General features: G+C 43.1%; 1 protein-coding gene across 1 annotated transcript in view; it reads right to left on the reverse strand.

Annotated features, from left to right (window-relative positions):
* The window catches only part of DSCAM (DS cell adhesion molecule), a 765,341-nt gene that overhangs the window by 363,384 nt on the left and 381,854 nt on the right, over window positions 1–20,103 (reverse strand). The window contains exons 12-14 of the mRNA XM_089677896.1: window positions 7,848–8,047; window positions 3,464–3,560; window positions 1,096–1,224 (exon numbers count right to left, since the gene is read on the reverse strand). Coding sequence (XP_089534022.1) covers window positions 1,096–1,224; window positions 3,464–3,560; window positions 7,848–8,047 — 426 coding nt within the window. The remainder of the gene's footprint in view (window positions 1–1,095; window positions 1,225–3,463; window positions 3,561–7,847; window positions 8,048–20,103) is intronic.

The following is a 20,103-nucleotide window of genomic DNA, read 5'->3' on the forward strand; positions in this document are numbered from 1 at the left end:
CCATCTTCACAGACCCAAAACATACCGCCATAATGCAACAAAGGTATGGCTCAAGAAGAAGCACTTTAAGGTCATGGAGTGGCCTAGCCAGCCTCCAGACCTTAATCCTATAGAATATTTATGGAGGGAGCTGAAACTTTGAGTTGCCAAGCAACAGCCAAGAAACCTTAAGGATTTAGAGAAGACCTGTAAAGTAGAGTAGACCAAAGTTGCTCCTGAGATGTGTGTAAACCTGGTAACCAGCTACAAGAAACGTCTTACCTCTGTGCTTGTCAACAAGGGTTACTCCACCAAGTACTAAGTCATGTTTTGCTTGGGGATCAAATAATTATTTTACTCACTGAACTTCAACTCAATTTATACCATTTGTATTATGTGTTTTTTCTGGACTTTTTCTTGATATTCTGGCTCTATCATTTAAAAAACACCTATGACCAAAATTATAGACCCTTCATTTCTTTGTAAGTGGGCAAACTTACAAACTCTGCAGGGGATCAAATAATTATATTCCCCACTATATATATATATATATATATATATATATATATATATATATATATATATATATTCTTCATCATTTAGTATCCTGGACCAAATTACACAAGAAGATTTCCTACAATACTGGTCAGTGGGAGCTCTTCAGTGTTTAGTACAGCCCTTTGGTATATGATGTGTGGCCCTTGGACCACACCAGTCCGTAGTGGGAACATTGATTAGGATAATAGCATTGATCTCTACTAGCTTTATGTAACATGTTCCCAGTTTTGTACTGTCTTCTGCAACCACCCCCAGCCAAAAGTTAGCATGTCCACACTCTCTGACTCTCATTTTCTCTATTAGATCTGCAGTTTCTGGTAGTCCTCTGAAGCATTACAAATATTGGACATTATGTGTGGCCCTTTGGTGATGTTAGGGGTCACATTTGAGGCCCCCTTTAGCTCATAAGTTGACAACCACTGCTTTGGATGCTTGAATTTACAGAACAACAATTTATATTGGGATTTCCAGTGTTAATCTCTTGTTTATATTCGGGCAGATCAGTTCTGGCTCACTACCGAAAAATTAACCTTTGCTTTTATGGTTTTATGACTATACCTGATTTGTTCTTGCATTCAATATCGTAGCCTGTGATTGGGCTGTTGCCATCAAAATCCATTGTCCAGACCAGGCTGATAGTCCGAGCTGACACTTCCCGGATTTGGACTTTTGGAGGTACTGGAGGTTCTGATAAACAGAAAGAGAATTGACAATGCAAACATATTAGATGAACTGCAGGCATGCATGGCCTCTTGGAGACCAGACACATGCCAAAGAAAAGCTAGGTGCTATGTGCATATAAAAGGACACCAAAGCATAATTTAGAACATTTTCAGGTAAACAAATAGAAAAAACACATTTCCTGTATGTGGCATCCCTTGCTTCTTAACCACTTCAACACCGTTGTACGTACATATATACATCCTGGTATTGAAGCAGTTATACCAGGATCATGGTTGGGGCTACAACCATGATCCCAGTATCATATTTTGCAGCCACTAGATTACTTTTACAGGAGGCGGGGGGGGGGGGGGGGGGGACATTGCCTTTAATGGGCTCTCCCGTCCAAGCCTGATAAAGATGCGACTGGTGGCAATAGCTCCCCTGGACACAGTGGGAGGAACTAATGTTGTTCCTCTCACTGTGTGAGATCAGAAACCAGAAGCGACAAGCATTTTGTGGCATCCTGTTTCTGTTTGTTTACAAGCAGTTACTGGTTTCTGAAACAGCAGATGAAACTGATCTTGGTTTGATCTTCTGCTTTGGTGTTTGGAGGCCAGACGAGAGAACTGGGGCCTCTCTGCACAAATACTGCCTGACATAAAAAATTACAACACCAATCATTTTTCCCTACAGCCTCTGCAAAAATATATATGAAGTTTGTGGGTTTCAAGTAAATTTCTAGCAAAATAAGTTGATTTTTACATGTAGGAGAGAAATGTCAGCATTGGTCTGGTAGGCAAGGGCTTGAAGCGGAGTTCCAGCCCCAACCCAACCTCACCAAAAAAAAATTAAATCTCAGCAGCTACAAATACTGTATCTGCTGACTTTTAATATTAGGGGAAATAACCTGTACAGGGATCCAGCGGTGTCCTCACCCCGGGACGATTCTTCAATCGGCTGTTGGGTGCTGGCACCACCATCTTTACTAAGCGAAACCGGCAGTGAAGCCTTGTGGCTTCACCATCAGATTCCTACTGTGCATGAGCGAAGCGCCCTGTGCTTTCTGAATGGGCTGCAGTCCTTTGTGACCTTGGATGTGTCCCAGAGGGCTGTGTGGGGGCCCAACTTCCAGCTCAGTTAGTCACAGCAAACTGTGCTGGAAGTGGGAGCGGGTACCTGTCAAAACCAGGTACTCGCTCCACCCAAAAGGTGCCAAATGTGGCAGCAGGGGGGGGCAGAAAAGCGGAACTTCCAGTTTTGGGTGGGACTCTGCTTTGGGTAAGTCACATACCTGTGAAATAATAAAGCACAGAGACTCTCCTCATCTCCTCATAATTAACAGGTAAATTGGGAAGGCACAGACATAGCACTCTTCCAAATGACTTCCAATGATCTTAATGAAAACCTGTGCTTAACCCATATATGTAATCAAGAATAGTGAGCAGTGTTAAATAAAGTAATTATGACATAATTGCAATTATAACACGTCTCCAGGCCGTAATTAAAGCACTCCAATGAGTGTTGTAGAGTTGTAGATATATACATTTTTTGTAGGGGTTCCTTGAGACCAAAAAGGTGTTTCAAGAGTTCCTCTGTGTTGAAAAAGTTGCGAAAGGCTGCTCTACATTTTAATGGGTCAGTAAGAGCTTGTTTGACCTTAGAACTCCGCCCCATGGCACCACTGCCAGGACCAAAGCTCGCCACAACAACCTCTGTTACGTTTCATAAGGTCAGATAAGGGGATAGAATAACCACCCTGAAGACACCTTTCTGAGGATGAAATACATAGAGAGGGGTTTGGAGGACATCATTTCTGGTGATGCCATTTCCCATCAGTAGAGCGCATGCTATTTCAGAAGAGTGGCGGTTCGCGGCCTGTCACATTACTGGACATACTCAGTTCTGGTCCCTGGCACAACGCTATGGGAGTGCACATTTTCATTGTTTTTAGTAATCTTTGGGCAACAATTTTTTTTAATAAACTGGTTGCACTATGAATTTGTTATTGCGGTTCTTCTACCTATGTTTAGGAAATCAGCAAAATTCTTAAAATAGATCTCAATTGCAAGAAAATATATATATTTAGATATCTAAACATCTCTACCATTAGACTCATTTGGACCAGAGTTCTCCTTAGGAGGTATATACACTTTATAGGTTATAGCACTTGAACTCATCAATGAAGTGACAGGAAAGCTACTATCCTAGCTAGGACTGGCCCCTCCGCTTTCAGTTCCCCCCATCGTTAGCATGTATAATGTACCTTGCACTGTGAGCTGAATGATTCCTCGATCTTCTCCAAAAGAATTGATGGCATGACAGGAGAAGAAGCCGGAATCCTCACGGACAGTTGGATTAATCTGTAGTGAACAGTGAGAAGGACAGTTCTGTTATTATAATGGAAATCCACAGATAATTTAAAGCTCCATTGGAACACCAGCAAGTGTGCAAAACACACAGCTAAAACATTTACGTATGAACTATTTAAAATATAACTAAAGGGAATTTTTTTTTTTCGTTTTGGATAGAGTGGAGAGGGATTAAAACACCTGTCAGGTTTTTATTGCTGTCTTTGTCCCTGTTAGGTTGATTCATCCACCCTATTTGTCCTATTTAACATTATCACTGAAAGTGAAAACAAAAAAAAATCTAAATCTTTGGATTGTCCCCAGAAAAGTAATCTACCAGTGGCCACACTGGTTCTGGTGACCTGGGGGTCTCAAAGGAAGTCCCTTAATGTGCAGGGATTTCTGCTCACTTCCTGTTTGACTCTGGGACAGGTAGTGAAAGGAAATCTCTGCAGAGGGCAAAAAATAAATCTGACGGGTTATAATCCTCCCTTACCCTATCCAAAATGAAAACAAAGTTTTGCGTATAGATCTACTTTAATCTGAGAAAAGGTTAGTAGGGTAAACCACATACTTCTGTGATCCCCCACCCCCAATACCACATCTCGCAGGGTATTGTAAAAAGTCTATTCACAGAGCTCAATAGCTCAAGATGACATTTACAGAGAGAGCTGCATGAATCATATAAGTGGTTATATAAGGCTCAGGCCAGAGTACTTGGTGTCATTCTGGACTCCAACCTATCCTTCCAGCCCCAAGTCCAATCTTTAACAAGCTCATGCAGACTCCACCTCCGCAACATCGCCAAAATCCGCACGTTCCTAACCCCAGAAACCACTAAACAGCTCATCCACTCCCTCATCATATCACGACTCGACTACTGCAACTCCCTCCTCACTGGCCTGCCTCGCCACAGGCTCTCCCCGCTTCAGTTGATCCTGAATACGGCTGCCAGACTAATTCACCTTTCCAACTGCTCCATCTCTGCCACCCCCCTCTGCCAATCCCTCCACTGACTTCCGATTGCGCAACGGATCAAATTCAAAATCCTAACACTGACGTACAAACCTGTCCACCATACTGCCCCGAACTACATCACCGACCTAATATCCAAGTACCGCCCAACACGCACACTCCGCTCCTCACAAGACCTCCTTCTCTCTAGTTCCCTGGTCTCTTCCTCCCATGTCCACCTCCAGGACTTCTCCAGGATGTCACCCATCCTCTGGAACTCCCTGCCCCAACCCATCAGATTATCACCTACTCTCCTCTCCTTTAGGCGCACCCTGAAAACCCATCTCTTCCGGGAAGCCTACCCCACCCCCTGCTAACTTGCCAACCTCCTCCACTCTTCCTACCACTCCATCCCCCACAGCTATCTCCTCCTGTGCCACCATCCCCTCCCTCCTAGATTGTAAGCTCCAAAGAGCAGGGCCCTCAATCCCCTCATGTTTTGCATTGTATTGGTATTGTTCTGTCACATGTTCTGTCCCCCTTTGTAATGTACAGCGCTGAGCAAACTATTGGCGCTTTATAAATACTGTATAATAAGATGACATTTACAGAGAGAGCTGCATGAATCATATAAGTGGTTAATGCCTTACTGGAAGGCTCAGTCCAAAGTTTCAATCAGATGGGACTAGCCAGAAGGGGGTTCATTTTTCTGTGATTTCTCCTTAGCTAACTTGGTTTCCTTGGAATACTTTGCCCTTTATTTATTGTTTATTTGTACTATTGAAAGTGTACCCCTTACATAATGGAAAAGCTTTTGCCCAGTGAGAATGTCTTTTCAAATATATGAAATTAAAAACACAATTGAAGCTTCATATATTATTATTGTAATGCACTAAGGCTAAATAAACAGTAACAGTAAGCTTCTTTTTACATTTGTAATACTGTTTGCTGCAAGAAGGGTTAAAATCGCCTATGCTAGAATCATGCTAGAGAGTTGGACTGCTTCTGACCCGGGTCTCAAGTTATCTGCCATGGCACCTACCTAGTGCTACAGTCAAGAGCACTAAGTATGCTGTTACACAGTTAATATTTTTGTTAATGTACATGAGAATTTATATAGTTTATTCTTTGTACCATTTCCTATGGACATTTCTATAATTAGTAATGCTGCCATCCAGTGGTCTTATTTGGTAATGCATTTGTTTTTCATGTTGCTTCCCTGAGATCTATGACACAATTCCTTTGTATATGAAGCTCCTCCCTTCTTCTTGAGTTCAGCACTTCCTGTGTCACGGAGGCAGCTAACAGACCACATGTAACAGGGACACATGTATTCTACATAGTACGCTACAGAAAGTATCATCTTTTGACCGCATAATACTGGAAACCATTCATTCTGCTGTATCCTGTTGTCACATGTACAGAATAAAGCAACTTCTGGAAGAACACAGTATTGGTGAGTTCAAGCTATCTGATAAGGATTGTCCACAGTGATTATATCTGCTTATACAGGCTAGGCAGAGAGGTCTCACAAGGGATAAATTGCTATCACAACAATCTGAGTCAGAATACTAAGGCTAGGTTCACACCTATGCAGTTTGCGTTTGATCTGTTTCTGTAGTGTGTTTTGTGGTGCGTTTTGTACATGCATTTTTTAAGGGTTTATGATGCGTTTTGATTTTTTTTTTAACTTGTTACTGAGCAGAATAAATCGCAAAACGCATAAAAACTACACTACCTGCTTTTCTGCAGCATCTCAATTGAAGTCTATAGAACCAAAAATAGAACATTTTGTGTTTCAAAAAGTCCCTGAGCCTGGATTCACAGTGAAGCGGTTCAACACATTGCATGTGATTTGCACAGGAACAGCACCGCATTCCTGCACAAATTACATGTGTAATTTCAGCCATACATTTTGTATGGCTCAAATCGTACCGCATTTGCACCAAAAAAGTGCAGGACCCATGCGATTCTGCACACTGCACCGCGTTTTGCGAACTGATTTCGGGGTGTCGAATTCCGCACCGCATGAGTGTGAACGTAGGCTGACCCTTTCCAAAAAATGCACTGGGTGAAAACGCAGAGATGTGAACTTGTCCCGTAGGAAATCATTTTAAATGGACTACTGTGCTTTTCCGCAAAACACAGCGGAAACGCATAGGTGTGAACCTAGACTAACACTTCCTGAGTGCCATGCCCTGTGCTGGCCAGGGGTCTGACTCTCTAGCGTGCAGCTAGCAAAAGGTAATTTAATTCTTTCTGAAGCAAATAATACTGTTAAAAATGAAAAATAAATAAAAAGAAGCCCACAATGTAATCTGACTAGAAGACAGGAATAAAGGACAATTCAATGAAATGGCAAGAAAAGAAAAAGAAAAAAGACCATATTTACAATTGCAGGTTACTAAGGAAGTCATTGTAAGTTGTCAGAAGGGATGAAACAGAAGCAAGAGGTGAGGAGGTATATAGTTTGGGTGGGGTGGGGTTGGAGTGGAGTGGCTAGCAAGAGATGTGCTGTGAGTAGAGGGAGAGTGTCTATGTATGGATGTGCTGCTGCCAGTATGGATGTGCTGCAGGGAGGGATGCACTATGAATGGAGGTGAGCTGGCCAGGAAAGGAGGCAATGTGAAATGCGTAGGGATGGCAAGGGTAATGCAGTGTGAGCGGGTGGGGGAATGTAAGAGAATGCTGGCCAGAAAAGGATGTGATGTGAGGACAGGGAGAAGAGGAGGTGGCTGACGATAGATGTAGGCAAGAGGTGAGTGAGCTGGTTGGGGAGGGATGCCCTGCAAGCAAGGGGTGAGGTGGTTTGAGAGGGATCACTGTGAATGGGGGCAGGGACACAGGTATGGACCATAAGCAAGATGCAAAATAGCCGGGGAGGGATGCGATATGATGGCCAGTGAGGAATGTAGTGTGCTCAGGGGGTTGATGTGGTGTGAATGGGGATTGTGGTGGGTGGAGAGAGATGGGTGTGAGCAGGGACCACCTGAGATGGTCCAAGGAAGGTTGGCCTGGGGAAGTATGGAGTGTGAGCAGGAGGTGAGATGGTCCATGGAAGGTTGTGGTGTAAGGTGGCCTGGGAAAGTATGGAGTAGGAGGTGGAAAGAGGTGGCCTAGGAAGGAATAATGTGAGCAGAGGGTGGATGTAGTACAACTGGAGACTGAGGAGGGTGGGGAGAGGTTTGTGACCAGAGGAGTGAGGTGATCCAGGGAAGGATGCAGTTTAAGGTGGCATGAAGAAGGATGGAGTGTGAACAAGGTGGCCCAGGCAGGGATGGACAGTGAGTAGGAGGTGGACATAATATTATTGCCGAAATGTGTTATCTCCAAACTTCACTGTACCTGAAGCACGGAGAGGACCTCATCTCCCACCTCCTTTGTGGACACCGAATATCGAGACATTTCTGGTACATTTATCATGCGATCTTCTTTTTCCCAACGCACGATAATGGGCTTTTCACCATGTGCTGTGCAATTCATTTCTTTCTTCTGACCTTGAGTAGCCAGTGTTGTATTGGGGTAGGACATTATCCTTGCAGGAACTGCAAAAAAAAAAAGGAGTCAATTAAAATGATACTTCTCACGTTTTGGTGAATACATAATATAAAGTTCCTGCTCAGTAAATTTGAACTGACTTTTACATTTTTCAATGCCTTCCAATTTTTTGGTATTAAATGCAGAGATTTATATTTATAAAGGATTAAAGAGGAATTCCAGGTATGGATATTTTTGCATAGTTACATCCAGCATGGACTAAAGTAGGAAACAGCAGAGGGCACAAAATAAGTGCATAAACTATATAGGAAAAGACTTTATTAAAAATAAAAAGATGGAAATTCACAAGATACATATGGATAAGAGCATGTAATTGACCCAGTGTGGTTTAATGTTGACCCTCAGTGTGTTTTCAGGAGCCAGGAAGCAGATACCACTGTCAGGGGCTATGTAGAATGCCAGAAACGAAACCGGAAGTCCCAGAGCCACCATGGAGTACATGGACTGTGCAGGACCAGAAATTACATCACACCTAGAAGGGCAGCAATGTGGAATGCAACCCGCAAGCGGGTTCATTCGAGTACATGGCAGAACCTAACCAAAAAGAGTCCTGCAGGGGATCAAGTCTAGTAATTGCACCCCTCCGCCTCACCTATCATCCTCCCTGTGCACCATACGTTTCCTCCTGCTGCCCAGTGTGCTCCCACCCTCTCAGTGCTGCCAGCTTCCCTTCGCTCCTTGCCGCTGGTAGCTGCCAGCACACAATAGGATCTTTTAAGTTGGAGAGTGGGGGAAGGGTCCAGTAAATATGTCACAGTTACCAGCCCCTTTCTTTCCTGAATTAACACAATGAATGATTGGTACTGATCATTCATTGTGTTCATTCATAACTGAAGCATAGTAAACTATGCTTTTTTTTTTTTTAGCGGGGGGCCCTGTCAGGTTGGCTGTATGGGGCCTTGTGGTTTCTAACAGCAGCCCTGGATAGAGCTGTCACATGCATGACATCTTCCCAGCACAGAAATGCCTCACAGTGAGTACTGAGCTGGTCTTATTTACTACTAGTTTTTAGTCTGCAAACCGGTGGTAATTCTTTCAGAACCTTTCACTGCCATCGGACAGGATCTTAAAGTTGCAGTAGTTAGTTACCTGAATTTGTAACCAGTGTCAGCAATGTTACAGAAACTGGCAGTAATGTTTGCCTGAATTCGGCACAGGTAGTTCTAAAGGAAAATTACCACCAGAAAGTGTTGTAAAATGATTTACTGAACTCCCTCCACTATGTTGAAAAATAAGAAATGAAGATAAAATAATCCATCTTTGGCTCCCTTCAGATGCAGGTGTTTAGGAGGCTATACAATCACCTCCAAATACCTGTCTTTTTTTTTGTTTAATTTTTTAACACTGCTGAACAGCGATTTTGCAGGACGGAACCAAGTGTTTGGCTTGCAGTTGCAGAATGGTACCTTCACTAGATGTGCACTTTGAAAATTTTCTTTTGGTTTCGGATGCATTCAGTCATTGTAGAATTTAGTTTTATAATATTTGTTATTTGAACTGATTCATTTTCGGCATTCGTTTCATATATTCTTTGGTCTGGGTAGATTTGAAAAATTTTGTAGTTTTTCCGGAAGATTGCTATATATTATCGTATCGGACAGATTCTATATTTTCAGACACTAATCCAACCCACCAGGAGAAATGCCATGAGCCGAATGGAAAATATCAACTGGCATCATGTGCATCCAAATTAACGAATGGAATGCAATTTAGATCCATTCATTATCTGAATCTGAATTATCAAACAAATTCAAAAATTGTATTAATTTCCCTGTGGGTCCGAACTACTATCGCATCATATGACGTCATCCAAATGAAATAAATGCATTTGGTAAATTAGTTATAATTTTTTTCAAATTTGTTTCCATTCGGAGATTTGTATACATCAGAATTACTATAAATTAAATCTTCATTCAAAAAAGAAATCATAGCAAACTAAAGCGCACGTCTACCTTTCACTTACATGGCAGAGTTTGCAGACAGTGCCGCCTCTCAAACTCTGCATGTCGCATTAAAATTGCCACACCACAATGACTTCATCCAAGTGGCACCATTTCTGCCTGTGAGTGGGTGGTTGAGGGGTAATAAAAACACAGATCAACTGAATGTTTTACCATCCATCACCCTGGCCTCCTGTGTAAAAGGAATCTTTGGGAATTGAGCCTTTTGCAGATAGTGTAGAATCATATATTGACTAGGAAGCAATATGCAGGACAGAATTGTACGTGATAGGACAGTGGAGTCTTCTTGAATCAGAGAATCGTTTTCCTGCCTCTTCAGCTCCACAGAACTCATCTATTTTAAAGCAAATTAATTAGAACAGCTTCATGGAAATGTTAATGGTTGCTAGCATGACCTTTTCACTTGTCACAAATGGAGATCCTGGGATGTGACAAAATGTCAACAAGCACGACTAAAGAATGCAAAAATAATGAAATCTTTACTTCTGAGAAGATAATGTGTCACTCAGACACACAACAGGAAGACTATGTTATATTGGTCATATGCAAGAGAATCCCCATTCTTGCAACTGATAATGATGCTGTATATACACTGCTCAAAAAAAAATTAAAGGAACACTTTGAAAACACATCAGATCTCAACGGGGAAAAATATCATGCTGGATATCTATACTGATATGGACGGGGTAATGTGTAAGGAACGTAAGGATGCTCCATCGTTTGATGGATACGAAAATGATCAACCTACAGAGGACTGAATTCAAAGACACCCCGAAAATCAAAGTGAAAAAATGATGCAGCAGGCTAGTCGATTTTTCAGAAATTTCATTGCAGCAACTCAAAATGGTACTCAGAAGTTTGTATGGCCCCCACATGCTTGTATGCATACCTGACAATGTCGGGGCATGCTCCTAATGAGATGACAGATAGTGTCCTGGGGTACTTTCTCCGAGATCTGGACCAAGGCATCACTGAGCTCCTGGACAATCAAAGTGAATAAATGATGCAGCAGGCTAGTCCATTTTGCTGAAATTTTATTGCAGCAACTCAAAATGGTACTCAGTAGTTTCTATGGCCCCCGAGTGCTTGTATGGGGATGGTGACCTGGGGTATTTCCTCCCAGATCTGGATCAGGGCATCACTGAGCTCCTGGACAGACTGAGGTGCAACCTGGTGGTGTTGGATGGACCGAAACATGATATCTCAGAGGTGTTCTATTGGATTTAGATCAGGTGAGCGTTGAGGTCATTCAATGGTATCAATTCCTTCATCCTCCAGGAACTGCCTGTATACTCTCACCACATGAGGCCGGGCATTGTTGTGCACCAGGAGGAACCCAGGACCCACTGCACCAGTGTAGGGTCCGAGGATGGGTCCAAGGATTTCATCCCGATACCAAATGGCAGTCAGGGTGCCATTGTCTAGCCTGTAGAGGTCTGTGCGTCCCTCCATGGATATGCCTCCCCAGACCATCACTGACCCACCACCAAAACGGTCATGCTGAACGATGTTACAGGCAGCATAACCTTCTCCACGGCTTCTCCAGACCATTTAATTCTGTCACATGTGCTCAGGGTGAACCTGCTCTCATCTGTGAAAACACATGGAGCAAGTGGCAGACCTGCCAATTCTGGTGTTCAATGGCAAATGAAAATCAAGCTCTATGGTGCCAGGCAGTGAGCACAGGGCCCACTAGAGGACATCGGGGCCTTAGGCCACCCTCATGAAGTCTGTTTCTGATTGTTTGGTCAGAGACATTCACACCAGTGGCCTGCTGGAGGTCATTTTGTAGGGCTCTGGCAGTGCTCATCCTGGTCCTCCTTGCACAAAGGAGCAGATACCAGTCCTGCTGATGGGTTAAGGACCTTCTACAGCCCTGCCCAGCTTTCCTAGAATAACTGCTTGTCACCTGGAATCTCCTCCATGCTCTTGAGACTGCTGGGAGACACAGCAAACCTTCTGGCAATGACACGCATTGATGTGCCATCCTGGAGGAGTTGGACTGCATGTGCAACCACTGTAGGGTCCAGGTATAGCCTCATGCTACAAGTAGTGACACTGACCCGAGCTAAATGCAAAACTAGTGAAAAACAGTCAGAAAAGATGAGTAGGGAAAAAAATGTTAGTGGCCTCCACCTGTAAAACCATTCCTGTTTTGAGGGTCATCTCATTGTTGCCCATCTAGTGCACCTGTTGTTAATTTAATTAACACCAAAGCAGCAGAAACTGATTAACAACCCCCTCTGCTACTTCTGACCTTCTCTGGCCCTGACCAGATCAATATCCCAGGAGTACTCTGATTAAACAGTGTTCCTTTTTAATTTTTGTTGAGCAGTGTATAATGAGTTGACTGTGTCTAAGCAGTATCCTGAAAAATGTACCTTTTTGTCTGGAATTTTTTCTAGCACTGCATTCACACCTTCGTGTTTCGCTTACGCTTTCAAAAACACGGTGCAAACGCACGTCATGTTTGTGGTGCCAATAATTATTGTTAATGGCACCCCAAACTTGACTAACAGACATACGTTTTTTCACATGAGAAATGTACAAAAAACACACCAAAATGTGCATGGTGAAACTTGACACCTGAAATTAGGTCAGGAGCTTGGGAAGTGTGAATCTGGCCTAATTAAATGTGAGTGTGTCAATGCGCACAATCTCAAATCTGTATATCTAGCAGTCAGGGGCAGCAGTGACTTGGATGATCTCACACTGCAGTCTCGTGAGATCTGGTGATGTCACTACTATCCTGCATGTTGTCCTCTTTGCTGGAGGCTCTTATATGATGAAGTAAATACCTCCCCAAAGTCTTAATGGGGAAAGATTGGCTGCAGGGAGACCACAGGCAATAAGGCAGGCCATAGATGATGCGATTTTCTTTCCTGCAGCCGATTTCCCCATCAACACTGAATCCTTCCTGCATAGCCGCTGTGTTCTTCCGAAGTGGGTTTGGGGGGGGGGGGTGCAGTTGAATTTGTCGGTGCTGGCAACACCTGCATGCTAGAAATCTGAGATGCTGGGTTTACCAATGGATCGACTTGGGTTCAATCAGTCTGTCCATACATGGATCAAATAGATGGTGAGAATCGTGGCTGGTCCAACAGGGACTGGCCGGGATCTGAACCATCTATGGCTGACTTAAAAGTGACTAGTTCTTTGTCCTTTTTTTGGGCACAACTTCCAGAGCTCAGGTGCCCTTTAAACTGTATTTGGCTCCATGTAACCTCTGCTGTAATTTGGAATTTTACCATGGAAGGGGCAGGTACAGACACAAATCTGCTCAGGGTGTCAGATACTTAACTCCATAATAGTAAGATAGATTTCCCCTTGGGGCTGCACTGATGTCCCCTTTTACACTTGCCAGTTATTGGCTGTACTTTCCTCACACTGTGGTAGCATGAGGAATGTGCAGCCGACAGCTGACAACTGGCAACTGTGTTTAAATTGTGATCAGCTGTGTCATTGGACATTGCTAATCACATGGTAAAGGGCCTATGTGATTGGCCCTTTACCGTGATCTGTGTTCAGCTATGTAAGACAGACACAGCAATCACAGGTGCGCGCCCCAGGGTGCATGCGGGAGGCGTGGTTCTGGTAGGACGTCATATGACGCCCTCCCAGAACTGGACGACCACGCTGTAGCCATCATTTGACTATAGGCTGGTCGTCAAGTGGTTAAAGTAGAACTATAGGCAAAACTTTTTTTTTCATTTTGGATAGAGTAAGGGAGGGTTATAACCCCTGTCAGATTTTTTTTTCGCCATCTGTGTCCCATTGCAGAGATTTTCTTTCACTTCCTGCCCAATAGCCAAACAGGAAGTGAGAGGAAATCCCTGTACATTAAAGGAATTCCTTGGGGACTCCCAGGTCACCAGAACTAGTGTTCCCATTGGAAGATTTCCCCTGTATTACTTTTCTGAGTACAAACCAAAATTTTAGTTTTTCTTTTACTTTCACTTTCAATAATAATGGTAAAAAGGAAAAACATAGAGGGTGAATCTCCTTAATGGGGGGGGAGGGGACAAACAACAATAAAAAATGACAGGTGTTCTAATCCATCCAAGAAACTTAGATACAGATGCCTTTTGCCAAGGAGTCCCGCCCATATTCTAATGGCTTGGCAGATGATCAAACCAGCCATGTGCATGTAGAAGCCCTGGTGATAGACTAACTTATTCCAGTATTGCCTTTGGTTTATACAGGAATAATTAGTAGTAATGACCAATTGTAACCCCTGGATAGTAGTATTACATTCATGAGGGGGCTTGGCCAATTTGTAGTAAGGACATTCCTGTAGTATTTGGTCAGTTAGATGTAATCATCCTCCATCTACATTCTTTTCTTATTAGTGAGCCATAAATAATGATGGAAAAATTACAACTTCTCCATCAACTAAGCAGCAGGGCAGTCACTCACCACAGGACCCAGAACCTACTAGTGGAGATCACTGGCGTGGTGTCTACTACAGTGCTTTCCAGCTTCCATGGGAATCCCACAGGTATGGCACCTACATGGTGCACTTTACATTGATCCAAGCTGGATCAATGGAACTATGTAAAAATTGCCATACCTGGGATTCATTCATTGATAAAATTCTACTTTTTCATGAATATGTTGGTGTCAAGAGTGTGCATATATGCTGCCTCTCGGTGGGTGGGCCTTGATGCTGAGAGGCCGCATATACAGTCAGGTCCATAAATATTGGGACATCAACACAATTCTAACATTTTTGGCTATATACACCACCACAATGGATTTGAAATGAAACAAACAAGATGTGCTTTAAATGCAGACTGTCAGCTTTAATTTGAGGGTATTTACATCCAAATCAGGTGAACGGTGTAGGAATTGCAACAGTTTGCATATGTGCCTCCCACTTTTTAAGGGACCAAAAGTAATGGGACAATTGGCTTCTCAGCTGTTCCATGGCCAGGTGTGTGTTATTCTCTCATTATCCCAATTACAATGAGCAGATAAAAGGTCCAGAGTTCATTTCAAGTGTGCTATTTGTATTTGGAATCTGTTACTGTCAACTCTCAAGATGAGATCCAAAGAGCTGTCACTATCAGTGAAGCAAGCCATCTCTAGGCTGAAAAAACAAAACAAACCCATCAGAGAGATAGCAAAAACATTAGGCGTGGCCAAAACAACTGTTTGGAACATTCTTAAAAAGAAGGAACGCCCCAATGAGCTCAGCAACACCAAAAGACCCGGAAGACCACGGAAAACAACTGTGGTGGATGACTGAAGAATTCTTTCCCTGGTGAAGAAAACACCCTTCACAACAGTTGGCCAGATCAAGAACACTCTCCAGGAGGTAGGTGTATGTGTGTCAAAGTCAACAATCAAGAGAAGGCTTCACCAGAGTGAATACAGAGGGTTCACCACAAGATGGAAACCATTGGTGAGCCTCAAAAACAGGAAGGCCAGATTAGAGTTTGCCAAACGACATCTAAAAAAGCCTTCACAGTTCTGGAACAACATCCTATGGACAGATGAGACCAAGATCAACTTGTACCAGAGTGATAGGAAGAGAAAAGTATGGAGAAGGAAAGGAACTGCTCATGGTCCTAAGCATACCACCTCATCAGTGAAGCATGGAGGTGGTAGTGTCATGGCGTGGGCATGTATGGCTGCCAATGGAACTGGTTCTCTTGTATTTATTGATGATGTGACTGCTGACAAAAGCAGCAGGATGAATTCTGAAGTGTTTCGGGGAATATTATCTTCTCATATTCAGCCAAATGCTTCAGAACTCATTGGACGCTGCTTCACAGTGCAGATGGACAATGACCCAAAGCATACTGCAAAAGCAACCAAAGAGTTTTTTAAGGGAAAGAAGTGGAATGTTATGCAATGGCCAAGTCAATCACCTGACCTGAATCCGATTGAGCATGCATTTCACTTGCTGAAGACAAAACTGAAGGGAAAATGCCCCAAGAACAAGTAGGAACTGAAGACAGTTGCAGTAGAGGCCTGGCAGAGCATCACCAGGGATGAAACCCAGCATCTGGTGATGTCTATGCGTTCCAGACTTCAGGCTGTAATTGACTGCAAAGGATTTGCAACCAATTATTAAAAAGTGAAAGTTTGATTTATGATTATTATTCTGTCCCATTACTTTTGGTCCCTTAAGAAGTGGGAGGCACATATGCAAACTGTTGTAATTCCTACACCGTTCATCTGATTTGGATGTACATACCCTCAAATTAAAGCTGACAGTCTGCAGTTAAAGCACATCTTGTTTGTTTCATTTCAAATCCATTTTGGTGGTGTATAGAGCCAAAAATGTTAGAATTGTGTCAATGTCCCAATATTTATGGACCTGACTGTATATACCTACCCAAAGAAAACAGATCTGTGCCGAGAGCGGGCACCGTGCACACTCCCAACACAGTTATTGGTGCCTAACGGAAAGCTCCCAATCGCAAGTAGCTTTCTGATCACGTGACTGCCGTGACAGCCAATCATGATGGTCACATGATCATAAACCCTGCCCCGCTTCCCAGCATCAGAAACCCCTTAAAAGGCCAGCATTGAGGGGTTAAAATACTTTTAAATTAGCCTTACACTTGGAAATCTCACGTTAATCTCTCCTTAAATTTTCTGTTGAATGAAAAACCCACTATTTTTGACCACTGGGCTAACAATTTGAATCAATAGCAGCTAAAAATTAAATTACTTTCTATGGTTAGTTGACTTGTTTCCTGTTTTTGATTGATGTCTATAAAATCACAATAATTCTTTCACTGTATTAAATTTCATTCAATTTATTAAATTGATTGAGGTTTGCTGGTCAGTCGATTTTGTAAATGGTAGGTTGCCTTTGTTAACCACTTGCCACCCAGTTGATGGGCAGCAGTTGCAGGCTCAGCAACATAAATAAACACTGCAAGCTTGCTTTCAAGTTTGGGGGGCGCACGCACGTGCCCCCTGCTGACCCCTGATGCGGTTGGACACAGCATATTCAGCTACATGTCTTTGGTAAAAAAAAAAAAAAAATCACATTAAGTATATATTAATTGGTTTGTGTGAAAGTTTTTCAGCGTCTACAAACTATGGTATATATACTGGAATTTCTATTTTTTTTATATATAGTATGACGGTGATCAGGGACTTATAGTGAGACTGTGATAGTGTAGCGGGCAATCTAGTGCAGACTCTTGCTGGGAGGTACACTAACTGACATTGACATCAATAATGATGTCATACAGCGATCAGATATAATACTGTACATTGTCACTGTACTAATGACCCTGGCTGGGAAGGGATTAACATCAAGAGACAAGTAAAGGGTTAACTGTGTGCCTAACAAGTGTACTGTGTGTACTATGTGGTGTGTTTTTTAAGAGATCTGGCTGCTTTCTTCTCCTTGCTCAGCCAGATTGGTGCTGTGTGTACAGAGTCCTCTGTGTTTGTAAACACAAGACCCTTTGCGGTAATTGGACACAGCCGATCAGCAGGTTTCAGCCATAAAACATTGGTCGGGACCTGTTAATAAAAGAAAGGAGCACATGGAAAGGGGACCCATGTCAAACAACAAAAAAGAAAAATTTCAACTGGCAAGGCAACTTAGAGCTGGGAACTTTTCTTTTTTATTGTTTGACATGCATCGGCCTTCCATGTGCTCCTTGCTGTGAAGGAAGTTATAGACTGGGGCAGTGGCCATTTTTTGTACTGTTGAATTGTTGGTCAAGGGGGTGCACTGGACACCTTAGCTGCCATTGTGCTACATGCTGGGTGTCCAGTGCGAACCTGTACCATTAAGGAGGGGTGGGCTCTCTCAAGTCGACCTGCCCTTGGTCTATCCATTAAATACATGTGCCTCTACTATGGGGTATGTTAAAATTGGAGGGTGAGGACTATAGAATACTGGGGTGCCGTGACCAGGCTCTGTAGCTTATGCAAGTCCATGGCCTGGAACTGAGCAAAGCTAAGGGGAGGGTCAACATGACTGGGGCTTGCAGACGAGGTGGAGATTCTAATAGGGTGGGAGTATATTCATTTGGTAGGGGTGATGGCTCACCTGATTGAAGTTTTTGAAGAGGGAGGTCTTTCCAGGATGAGGAGAGGGGTTGGATTGTCGGGGGTCACTCAGAGCTTGTGCCAGAATGGGTGAGGTTTCTCCCGCCCTCCCTCCCAGGACCTGTTTCATTGGTTTGTTGTTTTGTTGTTTCAAGTTCCTGGTTCTGTCCTTTGTGTTTTGTCTTGGTGTTTTGTTTTTTGGGTTCATTTTTTTTTCTTTTATTTGCATTTTGTGTCTTGGGGTCCTAGTCTTGAGTTTTTTGTCATGGCAGCTGGCAGGGGTCGATGGGTCTTTGAAGGCAGTGCTGGCGTGATATTTTTGAGGATTATGGGTTGGGCCCATAGTAGGTATGGTTGTCCCTTCCCAATTATAAGGTTACGTTGGTAAGGTTGTAGTTAATGGGCTCTATCTGGGACTACGTAGCTGTAGAATTGTCCCCAAGGTGGTGTAGTAGCGATTAGCAGTGCCTTCGAAGACCTTGGACCCGGTTGAGATCATTAATGTCAGTTAATACATTGATTGTACTTGCTGCATTGTTATGTAATAGTTATGTTAAATAAATGGGCTGCTATGGCTGTTTTGACATCAAAGAAGGAGAGTCATGTGGTTATTTCAGGTGGGGGAAGGTTGAGGGGTGGTTGTTTTATTAGTTGGCTGGTAAGTATTAGCCTCAATATTCTACATGTCCCTCAGTCATGTATTTGTAAATGTGTGCTAACTAAACCCCTGTTTTTAACGCATACTGCTAGACAGGTTAATTTGTTTGTTTGTTTGTTTGTTTGTTTGTTTGTTTGTTTGTTTGTTTGCTGGCTGGCAGGTTAGAGTTTCGAATTTTTCTTTTTTCTTTTTTGTTGCTTGACCTGGATTAACTTTACCTATAAATGTTAGTAACCAGTTTATATACAGAATATACAGTTGTGACCAAAATTATTCAACCCCCACTGAAATTGAGTGTTTTGGCCAGTTTGACATTGCTTTTGATCATTCAGTCATCTTGCTTACATTTACATTAAAGAGGCACTTGTAGGTCAGACAAATATAACATAACAGTTATAATGAAATAACCACAAATGTCTTTTCTGTGCTCACAGCATTATCAGTTTTATTCAACCCCCAAGTGACATTCAATCTTAGTACTTAGTACAGCATCCTTTTACAGTTATAACAGCTTTTAAACGTGAAGCATAGCTTGACACAAGTGTCTTGCAGCGATCTACGGGTATCTTCGCCCATTCTTCATGGGCAAAGGCCTCCAGTTCAGTCACATTCTTAGGCTTGCGCACTGCAACTGCTTTCTTTAAGTCCCACCAGAGGTTCTCAATCGGATTTAAGTCTGGTGACTGCGATGGCCACTCCAAAATGTTCCAGCCTTTCCTCTGCAACCATGCTCTAGTGGACTTGGAGGTATGCTTGGGATCATTGTCCTGTTGAAAGGTCCAACGTCTCCCAAGCCTCAGGTGTGTGACGGACTGCATCACGTTTCCATCCAATATCTCCTGGTACTGAAGAGAATTCATGGTACCTTGCACACGCTGAAGCTTCCCTGTACCTGCAGAAGCAAAACAGCCCCAAAGCATGATTGACCCTCCACCATGCTTCACAGTAGGCAAGGTGTTCTTTTCATCATAGGCCTTGTTCTTCCTCCTCCAAACATAGCGTTGATCCATGGGCCCAAACAGTTCTAATTTTGTTTCATCAGTCCACAGAACACTATCCCACAACTTTTGTGGTTTGTCCACATGGCTTTTGGCATACTGCAGTCGACTCTTCTTATTCTTTGGAGACAGCAAGGGGGTACGCCTGGGAGTTCTGGCACGGAGGCCTTCATTACGCAGTGTGCGTCTTATTGTCTGGGCTGAAACTTCTGTACCCACATCTGACAAATCTTTTCTCAGTTCCTCAGCAGTCACACGGGGACTTCTCTCCACTCTACGCTTCAGGTAGCGCACAGCAGTCGAAGTCAGCATCTTCTTTCTGCCACGACCAGGTAGCGTTTCAACAGTGCCCTTTGCCTTGAATTTGCGAATGATGCTTCCTAAGGTGTCTCTTGGTATGT

This window comes from Staurois parvus, unplaced genomic scaffold (genome assembly GCF_062004578.1).
Source record: "Staurois parvus isolate SC_StPar_1 unplaced genomic scaffold, SC_StPar_1.0 ptg000195l, whole genome shotgun sequence".
Lineage (NCBI taxonomy): Eukaryota > Metazoa > Chordata > Amphibia > Anura > Ranidae > Staurois > Staurois parvus.